This window comes from Brachyhypopomus gauderio, chromosome 6 (genome assembly GCF_052324685.1).
Source record: "Brachyhypopomus gauderio isolate BG-103 chromosome 6, BGAUD_0.2, whole genome shotgun sequence".
In the NCBI taxonomy this organism is placed as follows: Eukaryota; Metazoa; Chordata; class Actinopteri; order Gymnotiformes; family Hypopomidae; genus Brachyhypopomus; species Brachyhypopomus gauderio.
This window is the reverse complement of record NC_135216.1, coordinates 21,566,612-21,580,692: the sequence shown is the minus strand read 5'-3', so window position 1 is coordinate 21,580,692 and position 14,081 is coordinate 21,566,612. Positions and strand designations below refer to the sequence as shown.

At 38.8% G+C, this 14,081-nt stretch overlaps 1 protein-coding gene across 4 annotated transcripts; it reads right to left on the bottom strand.

Moving 5' to 3' along the window:
• Nucleotides 1–136: 136 nt before the first annotated feature.
• pbxip1a (pre-B-cell leukemia homeobox interacting protein 1a) lies at nucleotides 137–13,800 on the bottom strand. Of its 4 annotated transcripts, none has more exons than XM_077009617.1 (11): nucleotides 13,505–13,800; nucleotides 12,607–12,693; nucleotides 8,278–8,362; nucleotides 8,064–8,137; nucleotides 7,122–7,770; nucleotides 6,801–7,025; nucleotides 6,570–6,593; nucleotides 5,854–5,885; nucleotides 5,673–5,735; nucleotides 4,192–4,354; nucleotides 137–1,577 (listed from the first exon to the last, which is right to left on the bottom strand). In XM_077009617.1, exons 2-11 carry the CDS (start codon nucleotides 12,670–12,672, stop codon nucleotides 613–615), a joined length of 2,346 nt encoding a protein of 781 aa, XP_076865732.1. In that variant the 5' UTR covers nucleotides 12,673–12,693; nucleotides 13,505–13,800; the 3' UTR covers nucleotides 137–612. The 4 variants fall into 4 exon arrangements, with proteins under 4 accessions (XP_076865732.1, XP_076865733.1, XP_076865734.1 ...); XM_077009618.1 differs by having other exon boundaries at nucleotides 5,854–5,882; XM_077009619.1 differs by lacking the exon at nucleotides 6,570–6,593.
• Nucleotides 13,801–14,081: the final 281 nt, after the last annotated feature.

The window sequence follows — 14,081 nt, the reverse complement described above, 5'->3', positions numbered from 1 at the left end:
AATCAAACTAGAAGTCTTCCTCACAAACATAATTAAAAATTTTCACAAAACCAGTCAGATGGATCAGAATGCTCTAAACATCTTACTGAAGTGGTCATATCTACACAGGGCACAAACCAGTCTGACACTCAAGCAGTCAGCAATATTATAGTGTGAGTGTAAACAGGTACATACAGGCTCTCTAAAGCAGCAGGTACAAATACACAAACATGCCTCAGCTGGCTTACTTCTTCTATTACAGCCCAGACCAAAATGAATTAATTCCATTCCCTAACAGAATCAGAGAAACCTTTCTGTTTTTAAAGATTACTTGATTTAACTTGACACTAAGAGGCAACAACAAACTCAAAGTAACTGATGAACAGCAAGCACAAACCAGGGGCTTGGCACTACAGGGGTAGCTCACAACAGGGACCCCAATGTACTGGAACTTCACTAAATGACAAGACTCCAGAAAAACACTCCTTTCACAGAGTACAGGCACACTAAAGTTAGTCCATATAGCCTGGGGAAAGAAAAACTCAATGTCTGTTCTTATTTTGGTGTGGTAGTCTAGTTTTCCTTCATATGGCTCTTTTTCAGTCCATCTTTGTTCTGCAAAGCTTTGCTGCTCTATGCAGAAGGGGCAGCAAATTTCCACAGGGCCTCCCTCTCAAACTCTTCCATCTGCTCCTCCAGCAAGTCATCATCGCCTCCTTGCTGCTCATCGCTGAGAATATCTGCCAGGTCCTCCAAGATGTCTGCCACATCTTCAACAAAATCACTGAAGAGCATGCCTTCATGAGAGAAGACGCCACCTTGGAAGAACTGGGCCACGAGACGATGAAGAGATTCTATGTTCTCCTCAGAAACCCCTTCCAATTTGCTCAGGTAGACTTCTAGGAGGGCTTGAAACTCAGACAACTGAACAGGATTGAGCCCCTCTGCATCAGCACAATCCACCACACCCTGACAGCGTTTAGGAGGGTGCCGGTTCCTTCTGAGCTTCTCCTCTTGAAGTTTCCAAAAGCTTACAGACTCCTGTTGGAGATGGTGTTGCTTATGATGATTATGCTGGTGGTGGTGATGATCAAGCTTGACCTTCCATGGCCTCTCCTGCTTTCTTTGCTCTCTTTCTAGTCTCCTCTCATCTTTCTTATAATCCCACTCCTCTTGATACTTCTTGAAGTGGTCTTTGGGTTTTCTATCATCATCATACTTCTCTTTGCCAAGCATCCATTCCTTTCTCTTCCCAGCCTCTTCCATTTTCTGGTGGTTACTCTTCTTTTCACCCCATTCCTTTTTTGCCTCTTTGTGCTTGTGCTTTCTTCTCCACTCATCCCTCTTACCCAGGTGATCCACCTGTTGAGAGAGCCTCTGCTGCATTTCAACCAAACTCTCCCTCACTCCCTTCTTGTGCCAGCCCTGTTTCTTCATTCCTTCCAGCCTCTTTCGGCTCTCTTCCAAAAGAGTCCTTTGTCTCTTGAGTTCATGTTTCTTATCCTGCTGTGCTTCAGGCCCAGATGAACCTTGACTGTCTCCAGGAACAGCATGTGAAGATTGGACAGAGCTGGCAGAAGGTTCAGAGGCTTCCTCAGCTAAAGGGGTCAAAACAGGTATCATCAGATTTCCCTATGTAATATTTAGAATTATTATGAGACAACAATAAGTCCAAAAACCTTAGGATCCATGTAAACTTAAAATGACATTATAATTAAAGCTTTCAAATCCAGAGGAATACATTTAGTTAATGACTATAGATTATTAAAGCATATAGACATTATCATAATTACATTATCATTTATTTTAATCTTATTTAGTGAGAGTCCCAGAAAGTCACTCAGAATTTATTGTGTTTTTATATGTAAAATTGTGCAAAAACACACACAAAATCAAGGAACAGAATAAGATAAATGTCATTTCTATGCAATTTCCGAATGCTTAGTTTGGTTCATAAAACTGCATAAAAATCTTTTAATGACTTTACAATTATCATTATTTGTACAATTTCAGTTTAATCAGGATTGTTCTGAAAATTGATTGCCAATATAATTTAAAAGATGGCTAGGTTATGTCACGGTACAGCCCGACCCTCTGACACAGGTTACTTTGTCCACATTTCATGGCAAGATCTGACTGTGCTTGGGGCATAACAAAGGATTTTTACTTAGCATCTCAGGACATGGTTTGAATGTTTATGCACAGTGGTAATAAGTGAAGGTTTGCGCTGTCAATAATTTATTCACCAAGATGGGTTATGCCAGTCATTGGTGATCACATTTTTAATACACCTTCCTCCATATTCTTCAGTCCACTCCATTAAAACATGTTTCTATTTCAGCAGGTTTTCTTTATACTGATGTAATGAAATGATGATTGGTGTATTCCCTGTATGCATAGTTTAATATTTTCTGCCACAAAAACACAAAGTTTCTTCTGTATTAAACTATGCATACAGGGAATGTTAATGATAACACTAAATGAGTGGAGTATTACAGTTCCTATTTCATGAAGCCTGGTTGTACAGCAGAGTTTCTACATTATAACAATACAAGTATAGGTCACTGTAAATGTTTCATCACTGTCTGGAAAGTGTCCTATTATCTGCATTAGGACTGGGTAGTCATCAGCAGAAGAATGCTGATCAACTCATCATGGTCAAATCAGTTTTATTTAATTAAAAATGTTTGTTTTCAGAACAGTGAGACTTGATTGTGATTTGATCACAAGGAGTATACCTGCCCATCCACACCCACACCCAGGCATCGCATACATAAACGGAACCGTTCATATTCTGAAAGATTAAGTCCTTCTTGACGGCAGATAGCAAATTTCTTGTTGATGCTGCATAGTTGCAATTTTATAGTAATTATGGCACTCCTAATGTCATTACCTTCAACAGTCATGCTGCAGGTTTTCCTCCATTAACTATAATTAGAATTAAACAGGTTTTACATAAAACCACACAGTAACGCACTCTAGAATGAGGCCAATATAAGATAGCAGACCAGACCAGTGAGAGATAACTGTTCATTATTAAAGAAGTTAACATTACTGTTTTATGCATTGCCACCAAACAGACTGGGACAAAAATTAAACAAGTGGTCATGCCTGTTATGTTGTGAATATTACATTGACTTTCTTGACCTAATTGAGCTAAATTTGTTACCTGCTCCAATACACCTAAAGATTTTAAATGAATTAAAAGAGCTTGATGGAACTAAAACAGTTCCAGCTAATAGCCCTCAATAACCAGACTTAAGCATGCCTGATATAAACAGATGCAATTTAACATCCTAACTACTGGCAGCACTAAATCTATTTTTGCATTTTTCCCCCATACAAGATTGGATACACACTCACAAAAAAATTATTCTCAGTCACAACAAACCCTACATTAGTTAGGAGAAATTTGACATTCTTGTGGTTCAGAAATATTATTCACCACCAATGTGGATTTTTATGGAAGACAAAATCTACTGCTTCATTTCTGACATCGAAGTAAAACCAAAAAAATAATGAAAAGCATTTCTGCTGCTGCATTTCATGTTCCTATTTCATGTTCGTTATCTCTAACAATAGTTTTCTTTGTAATTATGATGCTCAGAGCCAAACCTGCTTTATAAAAAAAAGTTGCATGGTATAAGAATTATTGTTATTGTTTTATTATGCGGTTGTATTGTTATTGCTAAGTTTTATGACTTGGAAAAACAGGTCACAGCATATTTTGTAATTGCTAGACACTTTACTGACATTAAGTTAATTCTGTTATAATTTTTTCTGTTATAAACCAGTTTCACAAGGGATGCAGTTTCCTGTCGACTCTAGACGTTTTAAAAGATAATTTTTGCAGTAGGCCTACATAACATGCTGACATTTCAGACTTTTCAGTCTTTTAATTTCCTTTTCCGAACATTTTATGATATTCAGAATAAAAGGTGATATAAACCTTTTATGCAGTGATGACAGATTTGTTTATGTTGTTTAATCTCATGTTTTACATGCTCTCCTTCCAACCATGTGCATGGAAGGGCTGGTCAGATTCAGATGATCGTCAACTGCAGGTACCATTCTGGTTGATCAAAGCTTATATACAATTAGAGGCATTTTTTTAAGCAGTTGGCCAAATGGTAAAGTTGTCTGCACAGAAAATCTTTTGTTTTCATACAAGAGTTAATTCAATAATGTCTCATACTCATTCGTTTTCCATACCTGTGAGCTGGGTGAGCTCGGTGACCCTAGCTCTGAGCACATCCAATTCTCGTTTCAGACCAGGCAATGTGGAAAGTTCTTCTTTCATCCTAGCATTTTCTTCATCAGTAGTACCTTTATCAGCAGCCAACCTCAGGGCCTTGTGCAACTCCTCCTTCTGGGACTGAGAAAAGGACCACGCACAGTTTATTTCAACCTCAGATTACCAATAGTGTATGAGGTATTCACAAGTATATAATTTCATTAAATGTATGACATTAAAATTTAAGTTTTACAAACTTAAAGAGCAAATTATTGTAACTACCATTATCCTTAAATGGAGGTCAATGGTAGGCCTATAGAAGGTAGCTAACAGGAGCCTGTTTCCATGGCAAAGAAAAGCAAAATAAATCCCCTTACAGAAAATTAGATGCAAAGTATAACTTTACAGAAAATTATGTACAGTAACATCAGTTATCAGCTGGACAACAAATGCCAATCATATTCAGCAGATATATGAATAATTATTTACACAAACATTCACTCCCCACAAATTATGGCACATTTACAAATTTTTGGTTAAACATTTTGGTGAACTTTAAAGCTGTTTGATTTATTGTCAAAATTGAAACAGGTCACACTTGTCACATCTGCTAAAATAGTGCCAATCTGCTACTGTGAAATGTCACCCAGTAAAACATGAAATGTAAATGTGCCATATTTGTCAATTGTGATATTTCACCGCAATCATGAAATTTTGTGGTGAAATTTGTCCTCCGCTTTTACCCATCTGTGCAGTTAGAACTCGAACACACACACACACACACACACACACACACACACACACACACACACACACACACACACACACACACACACACACACACACACACACACACACACACACACACACACACACACACACACACACACACACACACACGATTACTAGGGGGCTGTGGTGCACATATGCCTAGAGCGGTGGCCAGCCCGAGCAGTTGGGGTTAGGTGCCTTGCTCAAGGGCACCTCAGTCATGGCCTCAGGTCTGGGAATCGAACCCACGACCCTCCGGTCACAAGACCAGTTCCCTAACCACCAGACCATGACTGCCCCATTCAAAAGTCAGATCTGTCGGGTGTGGTGGAGATTTTCGGAACACTTATGATGATTTGATCACAGCCTGAGTAATTTCAAATGGCAAATACATACACATACACACATTATATATATATACACACATATATATATATATACACACACACACATACATATATATATACACACACACACATACATATATATATATATATATATATATATATATATATATATATATATATATATATATACACACACACATATACATATATATATATATATATATATATATATATATATATATATATATATATATATATATATATATATATATATATATATATATATATACACATACATACATACATACACACACTAAAGGGAACCATTATTATATCCTCACCTGTATCTGGGCCTCCAGTATGGAAATCTGTTTGTTTTCTTGAGCAAGTTTTTCAAGCAGCTCCTACAGTGGCAATCAGATGCAGGGGTAATTTATTAATTTTATGGTAAAACAGTCTACAACAGTAAGACACAAGCTTTACGCACAAATTGTTTTTAAAAATATATAAAAAGCAACTAACCTGGTCACTTAGCTCAGAGCCATCAAAGTCTTCTGGGTTGAGAGGGAAGGAAAGATGGATAAGGGAAAGAACAACAACAATAAAAAATAAATAAAATCAACCATGGAGTTAGTTATAGGCCACAGAAATGCAGGGGTTCCGAGCAAAGGATGCAACTAAACATAGGGCTATAATATTTAATTTCCATTTTAAAGAAAGTACACACCTGAAAAAAGGATGCATGTTTACTGAGACTGAAATCCTACATAACAATGCAAATAATAATAACTGATAATAATACAAGTGTGTAGTTAGAACTGTTCCAATTTTCTAAGCAAAGCTACTTTCACAATTCCATTATAGCGAATGGCTCAGTGACAATCTACTACTGTTGTGCATATATAGGTGCTAAGCTTTTAATGATTTATGAGAAAGTGAATACTAAAAGTGACACACTGCATTGGCAAAGCTGTGAGTGGCAGTCATCTGGTTGCTGATTAGAAGAGGTTAGCAGCACACGGGTGCAAGTAGAAGTGACCCTCAGCCTGATCTAGAAAGTTTTTTTTTTTGCATTTAAATTTATTTTATATAATGTAATATAATTTATGCATAAATATACATAACATAAGCAGCATTTGCAGCCAGGAACATGGCCCTGTGGTAGTGCTGAAGGGAAACTCCTACACATCAACAATACATAAGTGTATACTGCCATCTAGCACTCCCTGTGTACCTACCACCAGCCTGGTCAACCATGGGACCTGGAGGCACAACACAATTTAGTACTGCAACTGAAACACTTCAAATTAAGTGTTTCAGTGAAATTGAGCTCTAGGCCCTTGCTGGTTATAAATCAAAGTCACTCACTGATCACAGATTAATCATTTTTGAAGCGTTTTCATTTAGCCTTTAGCATATTCCAGAAGAATACTTTAGCATATTCCAGAAGATACTGCTAATCAACTAACCTGAGAAGAAAAGTGCACCGAGACACAAGAGCACCAGCGCTCCTACGATCAGATGATTTAGCGAGAAGCCCGCTTTCTCCTCTTTCCTCTCTGGTAACTTAAATTCCTCTTCTTCCTCTTCCTCGTCCGAGCTCTGCCTCTCCACCTCAGTGTGTGACACATGACGGAGTCGCAATCCATCTCCCTCCCCTGGAGTGCCCACTGAGACATCCACGCCATCAGATTCTGCACACACCACAACCAAGCAAGGGAGATCAAGACTAAAAGTGAGAGGGTTGGAAGGCATATACTGTTGCGCTCAGCATTCCTTCCACACTGTACCTGTCTCCATCATGACATCCATCAATTTATCTGCAGACTCCAGCTCTTCGTCTTGTATTTTAGACTCCTCCTCTTCCAAGGCAGATGAAATGATTGTTTCTGTATAAGGGGTCTGAGGTTGTGGGCTTTGCGCTACTGAGCCTAAATCCACTTTGGACAGCAGATCTGGAGACGAGCTTTCGGGACCAGGAATTGCCTCAACATTAATATCTACTACAGGGCCTGCAGATGTCTGACTGATGTCAGAGACCAGGCTAACACCTGAAGATATAGAAGCCAGAAACTCAGGAGAGGGGCTTATTACTTTTGGTTCAGGAGTAGTGGTAATTTCAGGTATAGGTTCAGGGGCAGAGCTTTCCTTGGAAGGAAGATAAAAGGCAGGCTGTACATCAGGAAAGTCCTCTGCATAAGCCTGTTCATCAGGAAAGGTCTCTCCATAAGGCTCTTCAAGGGTGGGCTCCTCTGAAAGCAAGAGGGCTGACTCTGTAGTTATGCTAAAGGGAACCGCACCAAGAAGATCATTGTCAGGAGGGGAGCTAGTGATGGTATCATGGATGACAGGGGCACAGATCTCAGGGTCAGTTTCAATAGCTGCAAGGCCAGAGGCTGTCCCTTCATCAAAGAACTCTGGGGAGGTTTCCTGGCAAATCTGTAGATCAGGTAATAGTTCACATTAATGTTTAATTATATTTAGTCATCTATTTATATGAATGAGTCACTAAATAATATGTCAGTAACTTTCCCTATCAACAGATATGAGACATTATACTTTGCATTTGTGTCACAAAAGGTGATTCACTTTATTAGGTCTTTATTAGGTGTAAAAAGACACAATATTCACTGTTAGGAGCATATTTCTGAATCTGTTCTAATTGACAGATTACTTGGGAGGAATATAGGTGACAAGATGATCACTAATGTGCCACATTATAATACACTTACCTGGTGGCCCTCTTCCGACAAGATGGTCTCCAGTGGAATTTCAGTCTCACTTGCCCTCACGTCCAAAGAGCTTGCTGTGGGGGAAGTGAGTTGTAAACTACAACATGCAGATGCTACTCATTTTTCAAACTGATGTTTCTTATCAATAAAATTAACCTCAACTGAGAATCTGAGATTGTGATATAAAGAGACACTATAGAATTGAAGAGGTAACCTGCAACTTCTTCTGAAAGGCTTGGTGCATCACCAATGCTCTCAGTTCCATCATCTACTAGTCCAGGAGCATCAATGGCGGCCTCCTGAAAATAAATAAATAAATTTTCTTTTTAAAAAATAAAATACAAAAAGGTCTACACTAGACTACCAATAAAACATTACTCATTCTGTTTTAGCAGCTACAATTTGCATGTCAATTTTTCTTTGAAGAAAGCTCATTGTGTCAAATTTCACATCTTTCTGAAAATTCACTGTGTCGTAGTTACCTAAGTTGAAGAAAATTGTTTGTGGGTGTAGGCAAGCTGTGTTATTGTGATGCCCATGCAATAGAATTAGATATTTTAAGCATCACATTCAATGTCATCATTATCATGAGAGCTGCAGACAATGGAATGCTGCTGGAATACACAAAATCCCATACTACGACAGTTAGCAAAACCAAGGTGAAATGTGTAGGCACACTGAAAAATCAACAGACCCGAGAAAAATAAAAAAGCTGAAGCCATAGCATCGTCATGAACTAGAAGTGTAAGATGCCGACCTAAGTATACTCAAGCCGATTTTACGCCTAGCTCACAATAACTGGAAAACTGTTCTCATACAATATATTTTCCACCACTGGAAATGCCTCATTTTGAATAAACTCTGCAAAGTGGATAATTCAGAAAATGTAGTTTGGTGTTTAGAAAAAAATTGACATCAGGTTGTCATATAACTGCCACAGTTCCAAACTGACAGAACCAGTTATATTGTTGTTTACTCCAGAATATATTTGAATTTCATGTTTAGCTTCTCAACTTCAATACATGTTCCATACATTTGGGCCAGATGAAATCATAATTGGTATCAGATAAAGGTAAATGTATGCCAACATCAGCTGTGCATGTTTATGGTAAACTTCTGACAAAAGTAGGCTACTGTTTATTCCAATGAACTTTATAATGTTGCTTAGGAATGTCTTATAATGTGCACCGAGCTACACTATATTGCCAAAAGAATTTGCTCACCTTTCATCACTCACACGTGAGCTTAAGTCAATCAATAATTTTTTTTTTTACATAGGACTTTTTACAAAAGTGGTCGTCACAAAGCAGCTTTACAAGTGTCCGAGTCCAAGCCCCCAGTGAGAGAGTCAAAAGCGACTCCTTAAGAAAAAAAACTCCTTAAGAGCATGAGCAAGAAATCTTGAGAGGAACCAAGACTCAATGGGGGAACCCATCCTCCTCTGGCTGATGCCGGGTCACTATAACAACAATTAGAGAGATACATAAACAAAGAACAGATGGGAATTTATATTTATATACACATGTTCTCTATGTAATTCTTATTCAGTCCTTCTTCTTGATGGTTGGTAATAGTAGTCCAGGGCCGCAGAGATAGCAGGGGATAATTCGGGGTGGTGAGAGGGGCCAGGGCAGTGGGTTGATCCTTCATCCACAGCTGGTTAGGCAGGAGTTGGCTGGCCCAGGGTGGAGAAAGGCTAGTCTCTCCTCAGTATTTCAGTATTTCTCAGGTAGGCAGGCAGCCATTTGAAAAAAGAAAAGAACAACTGTAGCTAGAACAGCTTCAACTATTCTGGGAAGGCTGTCCACAAGGTTTAGGAGTGTGTTTATGGGGATGTTTGACCATTCTTCCAGAAGCACATTTGGGAAGTCACATACTGATGTTGGACGAGAAGGCCTGGCTCCAAGTCTCCGCTCCAATTCATCCCAAAGGTGTTCTATCGGGTTGAGGTCAGGACTCTGTGCAGATCAGTCAAGTTCATTCACACCAGACTTAATCCATCCATGTCTTTATGGACCTTGATTGTGCACTGGTGCATTGTTGTGCATTGGAGAGCAGGATAGATAGTAGAGCTGATCAGTTGGGATTGTCTTGTGTCTTAGCATGGACTCCTGCTATTAAAGCATGCTTCTGTTTTGTGATTCATCACATGCTTCAGCCCCTACCAGCCCAATCACTGGCATAAGATGAAGTTGAGGTCTGGGAGCCCTTACCAAGCTGAGGTTGCATAAATGTCTCATGAGCTCATCATCCAGGATGGTTTTAAAAGTTGGTTTCTGGCCTGTATCAGAGTCTAGTGTGGACAGACACGATCACTGCTTTCTTTGAGTCTCATGTGTTTGAATTATATGGAGGATTGTGCAACAGACATACTAGACAGAATGCAGGCCACAATGAGCACCTTTGATGTCCAGAGTAGCTGCTATATCCTAGTGCATGTACATCTTTGTCATCTTAAGTCCACCTATGTAGTAGGAATAGCTTCTATGTTTTTCTTTTTTTCTGCTACGCTGTTAATTTTGCCTTAGTCCCACCTCTACAATACACAATTAACTGAAACTGCAGCTACAAGACTGAAATTGACTTAGCAAAGAAAGTAGTAACCAAGAATTGCATAGGCTACCTGACCAAGCAGAGAACTCACAAGCACACAAGGAACCCCCAGTAGACTCAATGCTCCGACAGCATTGTGTATTCTGCTGAGATTGTCACTCAGTTATGAAATCTGAATAATGTTAGCTACAGATTTACAACATCCAAGGATAAATACAAAAAAATATTTTGAGTGGTTTCACCAAAGTGATTGTGAGGGCAAGGCACAAAGGTCAGCAAGTCTTTCTGAAGTATAATTTGTTGTTATTATTAACTTGACACATTATACTTGATAAAATGCATGTTTGTATACTTTCTTTGTCATTTCAGAATTCCATAAAGTCAGGCTTTCTTCTATAACATAAATTGTATTTATTTTACATAATTGTATTTATTTTACACACCAGTAATGCAGGAAAGAAGACTTCAGATTCAAAGAACAGTTACTAGCTACTGTAATATTATGATGCCAGAGACTGACACCTTAATTGGAAATGGTACTTTTGGAATCTCAAAAATAGCAAAGCACTGCAGTTGATGTTATGTAGATAGTAGTTGACAGACATTGTGAAAAACAGCTTGTACAATCAGGCAAAGAGGTAAAAAAAAAAAAAAAAAAAAACACTGCTGATCAGACACTGACACCAATTGGCCAAGGTATGAACTGAATCGAATCAAGACATGCAATTTTCCAGTAAATGTTAAGAATATATATATATTTTTAAGTTATACAGTTATAGCAGCTAAATGGTCATTACAGAGTACCCAAATGTAACCATACACTGTAAGTTTAGGCCCAAGGTGACAGGTATTATTAGAATTAATTGTTCAGATTATATAATTGTTTGTTGCATCTTACTGTGCTTCACAGTTCGAATATGAATTTTACATAGTAAGTATATTTGCTATAACAACACTTTGTTAATGTGTTGATCTGTATATACCTTTCTATAGGCTGCAATAACCAACATACCACCCACACCCAAATATGGTTTCTCATGCATTCAGTGCAGCAGCAGCTTTGATTTGGCAGGATGAGCTAGCTGGGTGGAGTCTAGCCACTGGTCAGCCGGCCTAGAAAGCAATTCTAATCCTCTGAAATGCTGGTCAGGAATGGCACAGATCTTATGAGGACAATGTGCAAAATAAACAATATCTCAGCTACTTCATAGAGGTTTGCATCCTTAGATTATGTAGTCTTACCCCTCTTTGTTAAGTTGATAAAAGTACATGCCCAGTTAAAATCGTAAATCTCAGCTGTCAGACTGAGATGGGAAACTATACTGTTTAAAAGCAGTTCTCCAAACAGGCTCTCATGTTGCACGAAATGTAATTTTTGTGGTGAAGAAAAGACTTTTGTTTTTCTTACTACTCCTCTTTGGTCAGTAATTAGTTTGATAAGCTTGATTTTGAACTCTGCACAATTGTGCCATGTTTCAAGTGGCCATTTCACATAAATGCATACATTTTTGTTCATGCTGGACTGTTTGCACAAACAGTATTTACAAGTGCATTGACAAATGTAAATTAAAAGTTATTCAGGCAACACCTGCCATTTTGCTATAAATTTACTTGGAGCCACACTACAAGCATTTAAATGTATGATGTCTCGAACATACTGGGCAAACAAGTCACTTATGAAAGGCTGACCACACTGGATATAGTAGATTACCTGTCTATCGCTTAGTAGTGGCACCACTAGTGCATTTCAGTTTAAATATGCTATATCGCCAGACTCAGGTGAAGCTATATAGTATGTCTGATAAATTGATTACTTAATATTTACACATTTCAGGGAGAGAACACTAAACATGTACACACAACCATGAACAGATGCCCAATTGTACAGGTTGATCCTTTTGTTCTTCCATTCTAATGAGACTGTTGCTTGTTGCATTCTTTTAAGCAACTGTTACTACACAGCAAACGACTTCCTGTTTCTATTATTTACCTCAGGAGAAAGGAGAGTCCAGCTGTTACTGGAAGACCCACTGCTGCCGGTGCTATTATCAGACATCACAGTCCTGTGGCTTAGCACCTGCAAAAAACAAACAAAATGTGTACAGCTCTCGGTGGGGACTGAAAGACCATCACAACTCAAACGCTTAGCCCAACCCTATCGTGAGGAGGCAGTGTCCTGTGATGACAGATGAAATCCTACTGAACGTTAGCGAACCTGTAAACATTGAAATAAGCCTTGCTGAAGATGAACTTATTTTATCGTATTGGGCTCTAAAGTCAAAATACACAGGGGAACGTTAGTCTTGTAAAACAAAAAATGTATTGCAGCCTTCAGAAAACATAACAGAGACTGAGTTTTGTAAATCACGTTATTCCACCGCTTTTGAGAAAAGGTATTGGTGAGGACGCAGCTACTGGATGTTACGTAATGGACAGCACGAATACAACAGTCACAACACAGAGATTTCGACTAAAGATTACAGATCCAAAAAGGCATTACAATGTCTCCTGAATTACATGTTAGATGTACTTCGCCCTGCTCTCTATAAAGCGACTCTCAAATGTGCCCAAAAATGGTATGACTGCAGCTAGCTAAATTTGTATGCTAACAACCCCACACAATAACGTCATTCAAACTGCGTGCTGTAGACTGTGATTTTGTGCAAGGTTCAAGAATGGCTACTGTCTGACAGGGCTGAGAAAGTACTAGCCAACCAATTAAAAAGGCTACTTCAACGCTATATATCCCCTTATTGTAAAAATGACATGCAGGAGGGCAAGCAAACTGTCCCATCTGCTACCACCAGATACGACACACAAAATTAGGCCTCGCGGGAGAAAACGTTCCCGCTAAGCACTGTCCAGTTATCTGTACATAGCAGTCATACCGTATTTAGAGCCCCGTTTTAACAGTCCACCTCGTTTCTCTTTGATTCCTCAATTTGATGATGCGTACGTGCTTCCAACTTCGGAACTTCGCAAATTCTAAGTCGCGTTCCGTCTAGCTACGCTGTCCCTTCCTCTCCAATAGGATGGCGACGTGGATATGTTATTGTCCTCCCTCAAACACTAGATAGCCAATCAAAATTTTAGTGTCGTGTCGACCAAGCAGATACTTTCGACGGTGAGTGACAATGCCAGGTGAAAGCGACAATTTATGCTGCTCTTGTCTTATCACTGACTTGAGAGACTGTGGTGAGGTCTGATGATATCCCAACATGCATGTAGCCTATATATAGGGAGCAAGAGAGACATGTTCTTCAACAGTATACTGACACGTTTGCTTAGCAAGGACTACATTTGCTGGGGTTTCCCAATGGACTTCCCCATCCAAATTATATTGACTTCATATTGCATCACTATCCCTTTTCATTAATTCACAATAAGTGCAATATAAGCAGCCATTCCTTTATTTTCTGCAATGTATCATCATTATAAAGATTACAGTAAGAATCTCTATAACCT

Bases quoted from the DNA above. Each gene is read 5' to 3' on its own strand.
- pbxip1a (XM_077009617.1), bottom strand. From the start codon at position 12,672: ATGTCTGATAATAGCACCGGCAGCAGTGGGTCTTCCAGTAACAGCTGG. The intron at 8,138-8,277 runs GTTACCTCTTCA...CTTCCCCCACAG, and splicing joins CCTTTCAGAAGAAGTTGCAG to CAAGCTCTTTGGACGTGAGG. The intron at 7,771-8,063 runs GTAAGTGTATTA...CCTGATCTACAG, and splicing joins TGTCGGAAGAGGGCCACCAG to ATTTGCCAGGAAACCTCCCC.